At 32.8% G+C, this 19,560-nt stretch overlaps 2 protein-coding genes across 3 annotated transcripts; one reads left to right on the forward strand and one right to left on the reverse strand.

The window, feature by feature from the left end:
* Positions 1-277: 277 nt before the first annotated feature.
* Positions 278-6,866, reverse strand: LOC134261573 (uncharacterized). The gene is made up of 9 exons (XM_062743999.1): positions 6,574-6,866; positions 5,530-5,655; positions 4,680-4,777; positions 3,386-3,550; positions 2,686-2,806; positions 1,919-2,184; positions 1,337-1,481; positions 695-855; positions 278-508 (listed from the first exon to the last, which is right to left on the reverse strand). The coding sequence occupies exons 1-9, from the start codon at positions 6,754-6,756 to the stop codon at positions 280-282; spliced, it is 1,494 nt and encodes a 497-aa protein (XP_062599983.1). The 5' UTR covers positions 6,757-6,866; the 3' UTR covers positions 278-279.
* Positions 6,867-9,381: 2,515 nt separating this feature from the next.
* LOC134261574 (uncharacterized) lies at positions 9,382-16,450 on the forward strand. Of its 2 annotated transcripts, XM_062744000.1 has the most exons (9): positions 9,382-9,985; positions 10,099-10,173; positions 10,822-10,900; positions 11,264-11,385; positions 11,996-12,070; positions 13,208-13,327; positions 14,218-14,346; positions 15,482-15,577; positions 16,185-16,450. In XM_062744000.1, exons 2-9 carry the CDS (start codon positions 10,135-10,137, stop codon positions 16,263-16,265), a joined length of 741 nt encoding a protein of 246 aa, XP_062599984.1. In that variant the 5' UTR covers positions 9,382-9,985; positions 10,099-10,134; the 3' UTR covers positions 16,266-16,450. The 2 variants fall into 2 exon arrangements, with proteins under 2 accessions (XP_062599984.1, XP_062599985.1); XM_062744001.1 differs by lacking the exon at positions 10,099-10,173.
* Positions 16,451-19,560: the final 3,110 nt, after the last annotated feature.

Below are 19,560 nucleotides of genomic sequence, written 5' to 3' on the forward strand. Positions count from 1 at the left end.
AGTTGAATAGTTTACATCAATACATGTATAATGAATTTGATAAAAATATCTTGAATAGTTCCTTTAAACCTAAGTTATACACAAAGTGTGATATCATTAACGTGGAGAGTGATGAAAGACATTAAGACATATGGAATTAATATACTCAATGCCCTGGTAAAATTCATGGCAGACAACATTCTTTTTTAATTAATTACCTTAATGATGATGACAGACTTCTAGTATGTACATTTGATGTACATTTGATTTTTCTTTTGCATTTAAAATGTGATGTATTGTTCATAATTTCAATATACTTACATATGTTTTGATATCTTTTCCTTGGCGGCTGTCAAGGTATTTGATGGTGTCACTTGACACTTTTGTCGTGAGGGCACTCTGGTCACTGCTTTCAATCATCATACACAATTGCACTTGCTTTACTTCCGGTAAATCTTGGATGCAGGATTTCAATAAGTGTTTCCCGATGCCTAGGTACAGCCAGTGAAGAATGCCAACTGGTATGTCACTTAAATTTAATTAAAAACAAAGAAATCACAATAAAAATGATGTACGTATGTACTAACGTATGAATGCATGGTGATGATTGATAAATAACAGGACATGAATGCCCCAAAATATGAAGAAAAAGAATTATAAAAACACAATATTAGAAGGGTCTTCTGCTGAAGATGGAAGACCCAAATAATTATACCTATGTGGATTCAAAATGTTCCAAAGAGGGTTTGCATATGGTTTCAGCCCATGGTTCTGTCTCATATCTTTGTTGTTGTTCACTGACAAGATATTTAATATCCTCTGAGTTTCCTCAGGATATCTGTCATTACCCTTCCATATACATGAATCTTTATCAGCCTTAAAATAAGTAAAAAAAATCTATATACACAATGTAAGGTATAGGATCAAGTCAAGACCAAAACACAGATATGTAGGTTTGTGTGAAAATTGGAACTTGTTTAAGATATAATTTTTAAACATCTATCAGTCTATAACTAATTTTATCTTGTATCAACACATTTATAGCCGATTGATGCTTAAAAATGATACCTTATTAATACTTATATTTACATTTGTGAACTTATTCGTATTTTATATTTGCCTCATTATGAGTTGTATCAATTTGTGACATATGGTTTATTTTTCAACTTTGTCAATGGCACATACATAATCCATTGATTGATGTTACTGAGAAATTACATCATACATTTATGAAGCTAGAACCTGTATTTATACAGTCAGGCCTTATAGATACACTTTGCTTTCAATAGCATTATATAAAGGAAATCATTTGCATTGAAATGAAAATATATATCTTTAAATTGATTTAAAAGCTTACATAACATCTTGGACAAAATTTGTTTGTGTTTGCACCCATGTGATTTGATGCTTCTGCCAACATGTTAAAGTCACAGACACAGACTGCTAGGCATGGTATGATGTTCACCTTTTCCCTCCTTTGGCCATCAAAGGTCAGAACACCACTATATAAGAAAAAAAGAGAGAAATTAAGTTTCACTCTAGAAATGTATTTTTTTTCTTAGCATAAAATCATGACAAATCATGATATAAATTAAGTCTGTAAGGAGAAGATTTAAACAAGAGGCCCATGGGCCACATCACACACCTGAGCACACTGGCTAGGGAAAAAAAGCAAAAATTAGTTCAGTATTAAGAATTTTGAATAATAAATATTTGAATAGCAAATAAACAAAGTTTAACTCTTTCTTCGACATCTAAACTTGACGTTACACATGAATCAATATTTCTAAGTTAGTCAATTGATTCTCTAAATTAAAATTTCCAAACTGAGAGGGCATAGGATATATCCTGCATTAAAAGTTAAATAAAAAGTTCCAAGTCAATAGAGGGGGTTAGCAAGCTCACTTGTACGTGTAATTTCAAGTAAAAGAAATGTTACCTTTCAGAATTTCTTATGTCATCAATGACAGGATGAGCCATTTCAAGGATAGGCACTTCTGTAGAAGCACCAACAAATTTTATCGTGTCAGGATTCTGCTTCCTTGATTTTGGTATTCCTGCAAGCTGTAATTGCAGACAGTGGAGTGGTTTCCATTTCTTTGATTTGTTAGCACTTGTGTCATCCATGAATAAATTGAGTGGTAAAGTGTAAACCGGTAGACCTCTCACTTGATGTTGATTATGTTCAATAATACTCTTCTTTTCCTGGGAATTGAAAAATGTCACAAGTCATACATCACAACTTCAGTAATATTTGTCTTCTTACTTTCAGTATATATGTATGTCCTTGAATATTTTTATTTATGAACAATCATCAAATCAATCTTTTTAAACATATGCCTAAAGCAAAATATTTATATGTACATTATTATGAGAGGCCCATGTGCCACATCGCTCACCTGAGAAACTTCGGCCATCCTGTTCTTAAAATACCAGTTTTCCTGCCTTTTAATAGCTATTGTGACCCCATCCTAACCTTAGGGTCATGAATTGAACAATTTAGAATCTACATGTACTACCCTATGTTACTTCCACACATGGTTCAGTTATTTCTTGTTCTTGAGAAGAAGTTGAAAATGTTCAAAATTTACAGACAGATGGACAGACAGCTTGACACACAGATGACAGACATGGGTGATCAGAAAAGCTCACTTGAAAGCTCAGATGAGCTAAAAAATATGAATTTCAAATGGTATGTGAACTTACATCATCTGCCACTGGAATCATTCTTTCATTGACATATTTGAAGAATCTGTATTCATGAACTCTCTGCACTTTAGATAAAAGAGAAATATTCCACTTCGCATAAGTTTCCAAGCAAACCAATCTAAATTGAAATGTAAAAGAAATTTTAATTGTAATACAGAAGTTCTATGGTTGATTTAATTACAATGGCCCTTTCAGCAAATACATGTGATACCATATGAACCAATGATAAATCACATTACAATGTATGAAAATGAGAGAGAGAGAGAGAGAGAGAACATATATTAACCAAGCAGACAAATATTTTACATACCTTTTTTCTGCAAGTCCTGGAAATGCTTCTGTCCTGAAGACTTTTACTTTGGCATATGTAATATCATTCTGCAATTATGCATATATATACAATGTTGATAAAAAAAATTCAAGTTCTATTTATACATATATGATTAGCCATTTTTTAAAAATAATTTTAGTGATTGAAGTATAACTGTAAAAAGAGCATATGCATATATCTACCTGAATGTCTTGCAGGAAAGTAACAATTTGGCCAATGTCTTGGGAATCATTAGATGAAGAAACAAAGTCACCTGTGAATATTCAACTATTTTACTACTTTATTTAGTCATTAACCGATGTGTTGTTTCACAAGTACCAGTAATTTGAATTTCAGTTATCTGAAATATGATTTTCACAAGTTCACAGCAGAATATAATGTAAATCAATAATGTACCAGGAATATGTTTTACCTGAAAAGAAAGTACAACTCCCATTTGGTGCATAATGTGACCGAAATTCATGAACCCATTTACTACCATCTGACTGTTCTTTCAACAAAGCCTGGCCATCACTCGATACTCTGCCATACCTAAACAAGATATTAATACTCTGTGATCCACTCAAAGTTATTATAAAACTTTGTTAGCAATTTTAACAATTCAAACATAAATATATATTTCTTTGAAATTATGCAATTTATAAACAAAAAAAACATGTAGAAGATGTGTTTGTGAAACACTAATGCACCTGGTGTCAACAAAGTTCAAAAAAACTATTTTTAGCATAGAGATCACAGTCAAGGTCACAGACCTTGGTATCATTTGTAAGAGCTAATAATTAGTAGAGTATGTCAAATATGCCAAATATGAAGTCTCCATCTCTCATGGTTCAAAAGTTATTGCAAAAGTTCGAAAAAGCTTTATTAAGCATATAGGTCACAATCAAGGTCACAAGGTCATTGAACTTGATGTCATTTGAAAGAGATTTAATCATTGGAGTATGCATACCAAACATGAAGTCCCTATCTCTCCGACATAGTTAAAAAATAATGGCAAAGGTTAAAGTTGAGAACAGCTAGACAGACAAACAGGTAAACAGACAGGACAAATCAATATATGCCCCAGATCTATTGATCCAGGTGCACTATATACATTTATTGCATGATACTGAGGGAAATATGAAGACTTATTAAGCCAAGAAAGATCATATTCCTGATGGCTTAGCACGAGGGGAATATGATGTTTCTTTGCTGAATAAGTCTTCATGTTTCCAGAATATTCAGAATGCAATGAATTATTTATTATACCTCAACACGCAAAACCTTTGAAATACACTTAAACTTTAAAATTCAGCACCGCTCTCAAATTCACTTTCATTTTTTACATGAAGTTACTATTAAACCCTTTGGTCAACACATTATCATCAATTTTGTGACATAAACCAGGCTATTGTGATTTCTACTACTCTCATGAGTTTTCTTTCAATGAAAGATAACTGTGCTTTGGAAAAATACACTAATTATCCGAAGAGGTGGAATATGATGAAAACGAGCCAGCGACTGTGAAATATGAAGTTTTACGGCTTGATCATGTGATAACCTAGAGCCAATCAGATAACGAGTTTTGCAGAATAGAATATTTATGATGAGGTTAGTAATAATAATTATGTCAATTGTTTTGCTTGATAGATCATATAAATTTTCTTTTAAATTACTGTACCTAAGCAGGCTGGAAGCAGTGTCTGGATGGGATAAAGCCATGCTAAGCAAGGCAGTTGGCTTAATTATCCAAAAAGGATTGCCATCGCTGCTTTCTTCCTAAAAGATAAAAAGCATTCATCAATTGTATTTATTAATTATCAATTTTAATTTTAAATCCATGACATTTCAATCAAAAGATGGCAAGTAAAATAGATTTTACATCAGCTACAGTAATGAAGTATTAAAATGAAGACTCATAGAAGTGGAGTCCTATATAAAATTAAAAACAGAGTAATTATTGATAGTCTGGTGTACAAAACCTGAAATAAAAATATCTCACATGATTTGTAGTTGGATATGATTTTTATCGCTGGAGATCCTATACAAATACATCCTAAATATACACCATGTTTCATACACAATTATCAATGTTTAACAGTTTTTATGTATGAATCCACTTTATTTTACTTTAAAAATGTGAGATATCAAAATAATATCCAATGAGTGATATCTACAAGTTGAAGATAACATGAGATGTTTGTAAAACACTAATTATGCCTCCTCCCTCAAATACTCGGAATTTTTCTAAGTCCTGAATTTTAATGGGTACATAGGAAATAAATTCGTTATCCAGTTCCAATCAAGGGTGTACGGGGATTTACACTTATCGGCTGAAGGGTGTATGGAATAAAACCTGGGGTAAATCCCCGTACACACCCTTGATTGGAACTGGATAACTAATAATACACCAGTACAATAAAATTCATATCTAGTCCAATATTTGGTTTAACATATGGGAGATTTCTCTCTCATTCATTGTTTGTTATTATGTGGACCTTATATACAATGTTTTAGTCAATTATACTTACACGAGATAACATACTCTCAGGAGTCATATCACCACTTATTTGAAAGTTTTTTACTAAAGAGAAGGATGGCATCTCAATTCCACATTCTTTCATTATGAACCAGATGAATTTGGCTGTTTCATCACTCTAAAAACAAGAAATCTGTGAGCCAATGCTCACTAGTAATACCCCCGCTCTGATGTAAATAAGCACTATCATGTTAAAATACACAAGTTCAATTACAGGCAGATGCACAGAAAAATATGAAGTTGACATCAGATTCATATAAAAAAAAATACCACCATATGGCATACCTCAACAAAGAGTGTAATAAAATTTCAAGCATCCACTATAAATAGCTAATGAGAAAACTGCGACAAAGATTTGTAATGTATGAAACGGACAGACGCACAGGCAAACAGGATATTGATATCCGAGATGAGCAAAAATATATCCCACCATATGGCATGCCTCAGAGAAGATTGTGTTAAAATTTCAAGCATCTATAATGAGTAGTTGCTGAGAAAACTGCGACAAAAATTTGTTATGTATGAAATGGACAGATGCACAGACAAACAGGAAGTTGACATCGGATTTGAACGAAAATGTATCCCACCATATGGCATTCCTCAGAGAAGATTGTGTTAAAATTTCAAGCATCTACGATGAGTAGTTGCTGAGAAAACTGCGACAAAAATTTGTTATGTATGAAATGGACAGACGCACAGACAAACAGGAAGTTGACATGGGATTTGAACGAATATGTATCCCACCATATGGCATGCATCAGAGAAGATTTTGTTAAAATTTCAAGCATCTACGATGAGTAGTTGCTGAGAAAACTGCAACGAAAATTTGTTTCGGACGGACACACAGACAGACAGACGGACAGACACACAAGGGTAAAACAGTATACCCCCCTCTCCTTCGAAGCGGGGGTATAATTATTACCATAAGTTATAATTTTACATAGTAAATAGAAGTCTCTCTCTTTCTCTCTCTCTTTCTCTCTCTTTCTCTCTCTCTCTCTCTCTCTCTCTCTCTCTCTCTCTCTCAGGTACTTACTATTGTATGTGTTTTTGAGTGAACCAGGATGTACAAGTACATCTGCAGCTTGGAAGAAAATGGGTACCAAGGCTGATCATTGGCAGAATTGGTCGTTACATCATCAACATCATCATCATCGGCATCATCACCATCACCATAGGTAGAGGAGGTTGAGCTCTCCTGACCATATGCATTGCTCATTTCCTCAACATTATCTGAGTCAGCAATATTCTGGAAGTTTTGAATTTGTTATAAAATCAAGCTAGTATTTGAAAGATAATGAAAGCTATACAATTTCATCATTTATGTGTTACACATAGTCATTATCCCTATTTATAACTTAATTTAAAGGTCAGCATAAAAAAACTAGAGTTACTGCGAGCAAATTGAGATCAAGACCGGATTATGATGATATCCCCTGACCTCCCATATGATTATAATTGCAGTGTCCATATTTTGCAACAGATAACCCAAAATATGTGTTTGATTAAAAATAGGAGGTGCACAACGGCAACTGTATGTAATAATTTAAAGATTCTGTGAAAGTATCACTAAATTTCATTCAGTGGTATGAGAGGTCAGTTGGTATAAGAGATATATAGGTACCACTCTGATCAAATTGTAACAGACGGAGGGACTGACATCCTGATTACTTCATGTGTCATTATTATATATACCCTCCCAATTTTTAAGCAGGGTGAGGGCCTGGGCCTCGGGGGTGTACAATGATAACGATTAAATTTAGCGTTGTCATATCAACACAACAGTAGAATGAAATAACCACACAATGTTTTTTACAAGCATGTTAATTTATTCTGTCCTGCCCAACATCCAGACTATGCTCCTCCCCAAGATTTAGAAAACCAGAAGCAAAAAGTCTATGACTTTTAAATATAAAGGTCCATTAAACATGTTAAAATCATTAAATTTAGCTAAGTAGCTAGAATGAACCATGTAGTTTTATTTACCTACCTCAGCTAGATCTAGCTTTTAATATTTAGCTTTTTCAATGTAACTTTTCAGATACCCAAGTGAAAAAAATCCTCAAACAAATCACTTTAAGAAATCACTAATAAATCAGTGATTTGAAGATGATTTGTAAGTGATGCAAATTCCCATGCAAATGAGCTAACAAATCACTCCTAACAAATTGTAAGCAAATCACCCTGAAATCACAACGAAATCACTTTGAATAAATCGTGTAGAAATCACTTCTGTTGAACAAATCGCAACCAAATCACTCCGAATAAATTGCAAACAAATCATTTCAAATAAATTGCAAACAAATCACTTCAGTTTAACAAATCACTTTCAAATCACTCCAGGTGGATACACACTTGTATGCATGATGCTCATGTAACCATCCCTCAAATATTTGAAACACACATGCATGCATACCAGTATTTGTTGTATATTAGCAAAAAACTTTTGGCAAGAGTATTTTAAAATATAAACTTTTACTAGCCAGGATGTGTCCTCATTAAGATGGCATCATGTATTTTAGATATACACACATGTACTTGCAGCTCCAAATTCAGAATATGATATAAGCATTAATTGTTGACTTTTAGAAGTTGGTAAATTTTTCTTGTGTGATTTAATAAATAAATATTTGTCAAGACACTTTGAAAAAGCCAGTACTTTGCTGAAGCTTATAGCTTTACATAGATTTTGTGGTTAACATTAATTGCCACCGACTTGGTTTGTTGGTAGAAGAACAATAAATTGCATGTAAACATATGGAATATTAACTGAATCTAAGGAGGAAATGATAGCATAATACAGTTATACATACCTTAAAACTATATTCTGCACGGTTATGAAAAAAACATCAGTTTCAACAAAAGGAGAGAGGAATGAATCTAGAACAGCACAATCTAGCTCCTTTCTTTTCAATTCAAATCTGATTAATGAAAATTGGCGGTAGAGTTTCTAATATTGACCAATCAGCAAGCCAGGCGGAAGTTATGAAGTAAATCATTCTCAAATCACTCTGAAGAAGGACCATGAGATCAACAAATCATTTACAAATCATCCAGAAGAAAGACTAAGTTAACAAATCATCCTCAAATCACTTTGAAGAAAGACTAAGTTCCAGAAATCATTTTCAAATCACCTTGAAGAACGGCTAAGTTCAACAAATCATGAAGAAATCACTGTAACAATTTCCTAAGTTTAACAAATCACTCAGAAATTGTCTGATATGGGAAAGAAATCACAAGCAAATCACCCTTTCTTAACAAATTGTAAGCAAATCATAGTCATCATTTTAGTAGAAAGTGATTTAAGCATGATTTGTTAGATGAATTGCTTACAAATCACTGAAACAAATCACTTTTAAGTGATTTTAAAGCAATTTGTAGGCAATTTGTGAGTGATTTGTTTGAATTTTTTTTTACTTGGGTACTTTTTTTTTTCTTTGACTAAAGAATATAAACAATCGCAAGGAAATGACTGGAAATATTTACACTACGGAGGTTTAAAAAAAAACAATCCAAAGAAGAGAAAGTTTATTTAAACATTGATGTGTTTGAACGCATGTAAGCAAAACATGTAAACATAGTTCCATTGTTTGGGTTACCTGTTACCTATATATGTATGTGCGGTGAGGCATGGACGAGTATGATTACTTCTCACTGTGTTGAAGAATTTAATAGCGATCTATTATAATGTTAACCAGAACTGGGCTTTTGTGATTTGGTAGGTAAATAAAGCTATATGTAGGTAAATCAAGCTACGTGTAGCTATAAGTAATGTACCAGACCTGAATTATAGCTATAGAGCCTCTGTTAACGGCCGTTTTAAGTCACATATAACGTGTATAATCAGAGTAGTATATTGTTTGTCCACACATTCGTTGCTTTTCACTGTTTGAGAACAACTTTTCCAAGATCTTAAACGTAAAATGAAACATACCGTGGGCTGAATGGAAGAAATTTCCGTGTCGCAGCTATGGTTAGTAAAATTCTCATTATTCTGCCGAGTCTCGAAAGTAACGATTCTGTAGTTACGTAGATGTTTTTCAGTATTAAGGTGTCTTTGAAATTGGCTGCTGTAGTTTGCCGAGAAGTTGCACAAGTTACAAAAAAGTGGATCCTCTGCACGTCTCTTCATTCTCCCTCTTCATGTTATTCTGGTCTGTCAGATTGAAATATCGCGCGAAAAAAATCGAAGGGGCGTTCGGAACAGGTAAAACCGAAAAGCAATTAACGTTGAATATGCTATTTGTATGATACTTTCTTCGTGAGATTTTTTTCAAATATATATCAAAGGGAAAAAAAGATGAGAAAAGTAATAAATTTCATTAATTTCAAAATATATGAAACATGATAATGGCTTGGTTACACTTCCTGTCGGTTCTCGATGTTGACAGTTCTACGTAATATTTTACGTCATTCATCATCTGTTGGAAACTGACAGTGCGTAAAAGGTGAGCTCTCAGTAATTAGTGTAATTCAGATATCTAAATAATTATACACATGTAATTAAGTTATGTTGTTGTAATTAATAAGTAACGAGGCATTTTTATTTATTTTTATGTAGAAACAGTAGGCCTTGCTGAGACTGATATTTTGAAGAATGGCAAACGATTCACAGCAATCGCTAGATTTGTTCCATGTAAGTTACCTGTAGAATTCATTTTGGGGGGTTAGGGATTCAAACAATTACAGATATGTGTCAAAAGTAAGGATAATTTTATTTTTCTTTTCTCTAACTTGTTACATATTTTATTGAAAACAACATTTTGTAAAATCACTGGCAAATGGTCATTTTTGTCCAATTTCATTATTTATTTCTGAATCATCACTTGAACCAGAAAATGTGAAGGGATCCTAGTTTCATTTTCTTGAAAATATTTAATTAAATAACAGTTTTTAAGTTTACCTGATTTTTATGTATTATTGTAAAAGATAATTAGTTTAACTTAAATTATATGTTCTAAAATTCAAGATCAAAGTTGACTTTAGTTTTAAAATTCATTATAAGCAAAATTTATATAATATGATTGACGTCCCATCGAAGGTTGGGCTTGGAGGGGCATAAGCATTTTAAATTAAGTTAAGCTTTTTTTCTCTATAGAACTGTATATGTACATCAAACATGATTTAAATGTCGGCAAGATTAAAAATTATTTTGGGGGCACACATGTACATGTAGACTAATTGTACCCTAAAAGCATGACGACCTGAAATGTGTGCTATTTTACTCAACTTTATTTAAAAATTATACTATTATAATAACTGCATGTATAATGTTCAATTAAAGGGTTCACAAGATTCAGAGAATGACAATGCCCCTCCTAACCTCCCTCCACTGGAAAGACCAGTAAATATGAAGATGATCTGTAAGTATAAATTAAACTTGCTTATTAGTAGCAATTCAAAAATCATAAAAATCTTTCTAGGATCATAAGCTTATTTATCAAAAGATTTCCTGTCATTTTATTTTTGGTAAAGATATTATCATAAATACTGAGTGATTTATGTCATGACATTGAAAGATTCAAGTCCTGTCTTTGCATAGTTTGATGTTTGTTTGATATATTGCTTATAGATTATAATTATTAAAGGACACAATATTAGTGTCTATATTAATTACTACATGTATGAGTGGATAGTCTTCAAAATTTAATCCTGAAAATCTAATTCAGACTAAAATTAGTCAGTTAAGTGTATAACAATCAAAGAGCTTCTTGTTTCTCTTCCAGATGATGAGATCTGTAGTTTGAGGAAAGAGGTCCAGGATATTAGAAAAATCCTGGACGGCCGTAGCTCTAGGTCTGCTCCTACAGCTTCTGCAAACTTCCAAGTGGAGGGATCAAATGTGAAGGTACATTTATTGTAATAGTACCATAGTAATTGTTATGAATAACATTTTTTGATTATCCCCTCACATTGATTGGAGTTGGAGATGATACCAGTAATGCACTGACTTGTGTGTCAGTTTGTTTGTGTGTTAGGTTAAATGTCCTTGTGGAAAAAATGATGTAATTTTTATGTATATAAAATGTTTGAAAATCAGATTACAAGAGAAAAATTCAATTTTAATGATAGCTGCACAAGTTTTTCTTATGACTTGTTTGAATAAGTTTGCCAAATTTCCCCAATTAAAGAAAATGAGTAAAGTATAACTTGGATAGTTATAAGGCCATCTTTTAAAAAAAATGTTTGGATGCTGCCCTCTCCCAGCCGACTGATGACAATTTGACCCGACTCAAAGTTTTCTTTTTTATTTATTCCAGGACATGATAATAGATCTTTTTTTTTTTGTATTCTTTTATCCTGTCAACAAATATGTCGAAATTATTCCCGAAAAAGATTTTCTACATACATTTGGACCCAATAATTTTACTCTGAGTCAGGAGAAAGCAAGTAAACATTACATTTAAGATGACCTTACATTAAATTCATTTTTAATCATTTATTTTTATCTGTTTTAGAAACCACTTACAGCTTTCTTAAAAAGCTTATTTTTTACATACCCATGGGTCACCGACACAGATGATGAACTTAAGGTAATTTTATTCTTTCTATCTGAAAGCAGCAAATACCTTTTTAGCTCACCTGAGCCGAAGGCTCAAGTGAGCTTTTCTGATCAAAATTTGTCCGTTGTCTGTCGTTGTTGTTGTCAGTGTCATTGTTTCGTCGTCATAAACTTTTCACATTTTCAAAGTTTTGTTATCAAAGAACCACTTGCCAATTTCAACCAAACTTGCTACAAAGTATTCTTGGGTAAAGGGGATTCAAGTTTGTTCAAATGAAGGGCCACGCACTTTTCCAAGGGGAGATAATTATGAATTAGAGAAAAATTAATGGCATTTTAAAAAAACCTTCTTCTCAAGAACCACTGGGCCAGGAAAGATGAAACTCATATGGAATCATCCTCAGGTAGTGTAGATTCAAGTTTGTTCAAATCATGACCGACCAAAGTTTTACATAGGAATATATAGGAAAAATCTTGAAAAATCTTCTTCTCAAGAACCACTGGGCCAGGAAAGATGAAACCCATGTGGATTCATCCACAGGTAGTGTAGATTCAAGTTTGTTCAAATCATGACCCCCGGGGCTAGGGTGGGGCCAAAATGGCCGACCAAAATTTTACATAGGGATATATAGGGAAACCTTTTAAAATCTTCTTTTCAAGTACTTCAAAGCCATGATAAGTGATATTTTTCTATTTAAATGAAATCATCCTCAGGTAGTGTAGATTCTAATTTTTTCAAATCATGACCCCTTGGGGGGTTAAAATTCAAGCCCCCCCCCAGTAAACTTTCAGTTCTGATCTGATATGTGCTTTTTTCTAGCCGGTGTGCTCAGGTGAGCGCTGTGGCCCCTGGGCCTCTTGTTGATACATTATAACATTTAGTTTGCTTGTTCCTCAAATATATATACTTTCTACTGTGGAATAAAGTTTATTTGTGGGGGTCATAATATTCGTGGGTATACTGTAAGCAAAATTTATTCAGATTAAGGTATTGGGGTAAAATTTAATTACTAATTCTAATATACTAACAATTATCAATTTACTCTTGATAGCTATAGCAACCTGTTTAAATTCCAAAATGTCTGCAATTTATTTTATTTTCTTTAGTCACTGTTATTTGAAGGCCAACATGATTTCAATTTTTAAAATTCTTTTTCCCCCCTTTCAGCAAAAGGTTACAGCCATATTGACCCAGTGTGGTTGGGAGGAAAATGGGAGCATGTTGATTACATGCTTCTCATTTGCATCACACTCATTCACAAGTTGGAGGAATCAGGTCCGACAAAAGGTAACTTTATATTAGATAAGACAATTTATCCTATGTTTACCCCTTCATCCCGTGGATATAGCTCATGTGATATCATTTTCATATCCCACACTAAAGTGCAGTTTGACGTCAAAATGGTTTTTGCCTAGCGTGATAAAGTAAAGTATAGCGGAGTCCCATATAAAAACAGTGTAAAACATTGGTTGTGAAGTATCAGACATGGGATACTTCACAAAATGTTATACACTGATTTTATATGGATATATATTTTTTATCCAACAAAAACCATTGTGATGTCATAACTGCACTTAAGTGTGGGATATGAAAATGATATCACATGAGCTATATCCACGGGATAAAGGGGTAAACATGGGGTAAATTGTCTTATTCAATATAAGTATATCATTCATAAAAATAAAATAATATTTTCTTTAAAAATGATTTCAATGCATATTTTCTTTGTGGTACATCTGTACTATTAATATTAATAATCAGTTCAATCCATAAATAGTATTAATTACCAATATATATATATATGTATGTAATCTAATTCCAGTTATAATGCATCATTTGATTAGATTAAAAAATTAATCTATATTGTATAATCTGGGTTGCCTACGTCACAATGAGTTGCTTTAAACATGTAAATCCACTTGACATGTTTAAAATATAAAAACAAAATTTCAAATTATTTTAATAGAGAAATTGTCTTGTTTAATTTCTATACTCAATGATTGAAACTTAATTTATAAGGAATGAGTTACATAGCAACCCAATTTGACTCCAGTTTAAAGGATAAACTGCCAGACCTAGTTTATACAGTATAACTTGGGTTGCTATTAAATAATTCAATCCTTAAAACTATTATAAACTTTATACCTGTATGTATGCATGTACTTTATATTTTTCAGCTGGTTACTCCAGACAAAAATGTGGAAGGAATGCCTCTGAAGGCACTTCAGAGATATCTCTACAGTGCCTTCTGGGTTTGCCCATCCCCCATTGATGAAAAGAAGAACTTCATAGTGACACTTGCCTTGGTATGTCTAGATTTTCTTTAATTTTTAGTTTACCTGAGCTGAAAGCACAAGTGAGGTTTTCTGATCACAATTTGTTAGTCGACTGTCTGTTTATTCAAATCATACCCCATAAAAATTAACCTTATGCCTTTTTGGACAATTCTCTAGGTCTGAACCACTGCAATATGTCACATGCTTTTAGAATGTGTCCATCCAAGTTAATTCAAATCATACACCATAAATTCTCTTATGCAGCAATGTTTTGTAAATATAGACACCTCCAAAATGAACTATTTTCCACCTAAGTTAGACAATTCTCTGCAAAGGCAACTAAGATGCCATTATGTAAACTTGCTATACACATGATGTCACAATGCTTTTAGAATGTGTATTTTATCAAATCATAGTTAATTCAAATCACTTTTTTTTTTTAAACACCATTATAAACCTTCTTCAAATGGAAAATAGTTTGAAGGTAGCGTTGCTTACTTTTTCAGAAATGAATAATATGTCATCATGTGAAGAAAATTTTGCATGATTAAGAAAATATTTTTTTTATCACAATTAATTTAGCAAAATATATTATATATTGCAATAATATATTTACTAATTCTGACCTCCAAAATGAACTACTTTCAATTGCCCTTGAAAATATTTTTTAATGAAACAAAATATTAATTAAATGTTTATAAACAATATTTCTGAAATTTCTGTACAATTAAAAGAATTATGCTTTAAGAGATAGAGATTTCTCAATTTACACTGTTTAAAGGAATGTATAAATGTTTTGTAAATTATTATACACATGATGTCACAATGGTTTTAGAATGTGAAGATCCAAGTTTATTCAAATCATACCCCTTAACTCTCTTTTGGGTAGGTCTGAACCACTTATGCGTTTAAGCTTTTCATTACTTAATTGACTTTTTTTTTTAATTTCTTGCCACAGTACTCAGGTGAGTGATGTGGCCCTTTGGCATCTTGTTTTCCTTCAATATACAGATTAGTAAATAAATTGATATCATGCATACATTTATTATCTATTCTAAAATCATGTTTTCTCTCAATTTGTTGACATGTTCTTTTTATGATCAGGTAAATTTGAGAAAGTACCTGTGCATTTTGGTTGCTGATGTTTTTTTCATTTTGTTTACAGAGAGCATTTGCTGATGGCCATAAACTCTTTCAAAAAAGTTCCAGTGCGACTGCCATCGACTTCTGGAGAGCGTTCAAAAAGAACATGGATGCCATGGTAAAGTTTTTACTCACCTGTACCAAATGTTAAATTTTATTCTGATCACCTGTCAACATTGTCTGTCAGTCTGTCCATCTCTCTATCAACTTCACACAATTAATAATTTTACTTCAGAAGCACAATGCCAAATTCAACCAACTTGCCATGAAGCATATGCATAAAAGGGGTATAAGTTGCCATCTTTCAAGGAGAGATTATTAAGGAGAAATGAAAAATGAAAAATTACTGAATGGAAATAAAAAAAAAAAAACATCAGAAAAATTCAGAAAATATTAAATTTTTATGCAACCTTCCTAAAACAGTGTATATTCCAGGGATATAATAAGTCAGAGGGTGGGGGGTCATTTCTATATATTAGTTTCTAATGAACAAAATTGAGATACCCATTTCACACTAAGATTAGTATGACCAGACAGTGTGTCAATTTTAAACCAAAAAGTTTTAAAACAAATATATTTTGGTTAGTTAAGGGTCACATTTATACAAAATTCTACATGTTGTGTGATACAGCTTAAGTTACAATTTAAGTAGCATTAATATATATTATATATTACATTAAAAATTCTCATGATACAGGATTTAAAAAGGCATTTTATTTTTTTAGATGAAACAGTCTCCAGATCGATGGCAGTCACTGGAACAGAGAATTGTAAAAAAGATTGAAGCCAAAAATAAAGAAGACTGAAAATAAAATACAGTGTCTGTTGTGATTACTCGATCCAGTTGTTTGGTCAAGAAATAATTGTAATCAAGAGAAACACAGGATTTAAATTTAATACAATTAAAAAGAATAATTGTTTATCTTAGGTGAGAATCTCAAGTGAAATGAAATCAAATTTTTCACAAAATGGACAAATGAATGTGCATAAAAATTTTGCTGGATCAGATTTTGAATATCTTATTGCATCTTTTTAAATTACATGAAATTCATATGAAAATCGTGCGAATTTCATGTGAAATGGACAAATGAATGTTCATAAAAATTTTCGCATGAATATCATGCGATTTTTAAATTACATGAAATTCATATGAAAATCGTGCGAATTTCATGTGAAGTTTTGCCTGTGTAAAACATTGAATAAATTTCATGCGACTTGTTTTTCTTTTGTCTCCTTTTCATGCGAAGAACTTGAATTGATCATGTAGGTTTAATTGATGCGATATATTTCATCATTATTATATAACTTTTTTCTGTCAGATTAAAAATAATTATTACATAATAAATACAGCATTTACTTCGGTCTTTCCGCTAGGCTTACTTTGAAATTAATTTAATTCCATTTCTGTGTATGAAATATATGGAGATAACGAACACTATCCAATGCAAGCTCGAAAGTCAGTGAAGCAATATGAAAATAGGAGCAGAGCAAACAAGGACCTCTAAAACATTAGAGGTGAGATCAGATGCCATCGAGGAGTGAACATACCCTGCTGACCAGTCACACACGCTATGTGCTCCTTTTCCCGATCGGGATATAAAGAGAAAATCCGTCGTCAAGTCAGTGTGTAAATAATGGACTAATAATAAGTATGAGTACGTCATTCAGCATTTGACTCAATAACAAACTGTATACTAGTATTTAGTGACAAGACCATGATGTATCGACCATAGAACTTACGAACAGAAAACTTTTAAAAAGGCTGCTGATATTCTTGTTTCATTAACTTGTTTGTTAATTCTTTGTCTCGTTTTAGAAATTGTTCATACATAGAGCATTATCTTGCGTATTGAATTAAGTAAGAAATATAAAACTCCTTACGCAGGTGATGAAGGTATATTGCTGCATAAGTAAGGAAAGTTAACGATTGAAAAGTTAAAGTTAACACGTTTATCATATAGCTTTATTTTGAGAGTACCATTTACCTCTTTTTTAAGTAAAATATCCAAATATGAAACAAATGTGTCACACTGTGGTTTCTTTTATCTCGAGCTTACCGGGATATATTGTATCGACCTAAGAATGGAAATAAACATTGTTAATTGACAATATCAGGGGCGGATACAGGATTTGTGGTTAGGGGGGGCGTGGATAACTTTGTTGAGGGAAGGGTTCTGGGGGCCGCCTTAAGGCCCCCAGTGGGTCCAGGGCGAAGCCCTGGTGGGGGTCCAGGGGGCGAAGCACCCGGAAGCTGCTGGATTTTCGTGTATTTTAGAGTAAAACCAGGCAAAATAATAGTGCATATTTTTCAATTATTTTTGTTAAAAGTATATAGCATATAGGTGGGGGCCCAGGGGCGAAGCCCCCGGAAGCTCCTAGTTTTTCGTGTATTTTAGAGTAAAACCAGGCACATATTAACCAGTGCATATTTTTCAATTATTTTTTTTAAAAGTATATAGCATATAGGTGGGAGCCCAGGGGGCGAAGCCCACGGAAGTTCCTGGGTTTTCGTGTTTTTTAGAAAAAAAACCAGGCACAATAATAGTGCATATTTTTCAATTATTTTTGTTAAAAGTATATAGCATATAGGTCCGGATGTTTGAATAATAAATGTATTGAATGTTTCTCAGTTCTCATTGTATTGCTACACATGCCACTATATAATTTATATTTAATTACTTATAACTTACTAATAGTGGTATATGTATTGGTTAGTGATTTACCAAAGTACGACGTGTTTAATAATACTAGTCATGTTATACTTTGAATGGTGGGGGTCCAGGGGGCGCAGCCCCCGGAAGCTCCTGGATTTTTGTGTATTTCAAGAATAAAACCAGGCAGAATAACAGTTATTTGGTTAGTTTTGTACCAAAATGTGGCATTTTAAATATGTCACATTCATACTTTGAAAATTTTAGGGGGGCGTGCGCCCCCCACGCCCCCCCCTTAAATCCGCCAGTGAATATGCCGTCGATATATTTAAATGTCGAGTTGAAAGCCACAGCAGGTGTTATCTTATTTTCACGAATAAGGTTTTGCACAACTTCTGCTTCATATGAATCTAAAAATAGGTCTGCTAGGAACGGGACACATTTGATACCCATTTGATTTCCAATAGATTGCTGGAAGTCCTGGTCTTCAAAAACCACATATATTGTCATGCCAATCAGAAACTCAAAACATCTTTTTCAGAGTACCTGGGTGTACAATCAGAATGTCTTTTTTAATAATATAATTTTGAAAAAAGAAGATATATTATTGACAAACAAGTTGTTGAAACAAGAATATCAGCAGTCTTGTTTAAATTCATCATTTCGTTCGTTCTATGGTCGATACAATCACCTTATCAGCAAATATATTTTATCATTGAGTGAAATGCTGACTGACGTTTTTCATACTAATTGTCAGTCCATTATTTACACACTGATTGACAACAGATTTTTCCGTCATTTCCCCGCCATGACAAGGAGCACACAGCAGGTTAGACCGGTCGGCAGAGGATGCTCACTCCTCCATGGCACCTGATGCCACCTCTGATGTTTTGGAGTCCGTGTTTGCTCTGCTCTTGATTCGTATTGTTTTATGGACTTCTGAGATTGAACGCTGTTACTTATTTACATTTATTTCATTACAAATTTTTAGTTTACGTTGGCAGTTGGACATACGAATACTGTTATGGAGAATTATATTTAAAAAATATCAAATGGAAAGCGAACACATTTTTACCGCAGAACCTGAGTTTACTTCCTACATGTCATCATTTAATTGAGAAAAGTAATAAAGCTTTTATGAACTGCTATATCTAAGAACAATCAAAACTTTACATTCTTTTTACAAAGAATCTAGCCCCCTTTGCGTTCAGTTCCGAATGTATCGGACAGTACATTACATCAAGTCCATCCTGTTCCCATGTCGGTGCATCCAAATGTCTTGTTACAAATGTTGCAGTATTATTTGCATGAATATGAACGAATGTGATGAGGCGGATGTAGTTCCAGGCCAGCGGAAATATTGTTGTCATTGAGGTTGAGAAATTGATACTCCCGTCTTTCATAACTTTGAAACCTGTAATTTTTGTTTTTAGAAAATCACAAATAAAAA

This window comes from Saccostrea cucullata, unplaced genomic scaffold (genome assembly GCF_032062105.1).
Source record: "Saccostrea cucullata isolate Sc308-1 unplaced genomic scaffold, CSIRO_AGI_Scuc_v1 ctg11858, whole genome shotgun sequence".
NCBI lineage: Eukaryota > Metazoa > Mollusca > Bivalvia > Ostreida > Ostreidae > Saccostrea > Saccostrea cuccullata.

Coding starts and splice junctions, on each gene's coding strand:
- LOC134261573 (XM_062743999.1), bottom strand. CDS start 6,756: ATGAGCAATGCATATGGTCAGGAGAGCTCAACCTCCTCTACCTATGGT. Junction 1,482..1,918: donor GACATAAGAAATTCTGAAAG/GTAACATTTCTT, acceptor TTTCTTATATAG/TGGTGTTCTGACCTTTGATG. Junction 856..1,336: donor AATTTTGTCCAAGATGTTAT/GTAAGCTTTTAA, acceptor ACTTATTTTAAG/GCTGATAAAGATTCATGTAT.
- LOC134261574 (XM_062744000.1), top strand. CDS start 10,135: ATGGCAAACGATTCACAGCAATCGCTAGATTTGTTCCAT. Junction 12,071..13,207: donor ACACAGATGATGAACTTAAG/GTAATTTTATTC, acceptor CCCCCCTTTCAG/CAAAAGGTTACAGCCATATT. Junction 13,328..14,217: donor GGAATCAGGTCCGACAAAAG/GTAACTTTATAT, acceptor TATATTTTTCAG/CTGGTTACTCCAGACAAAAA.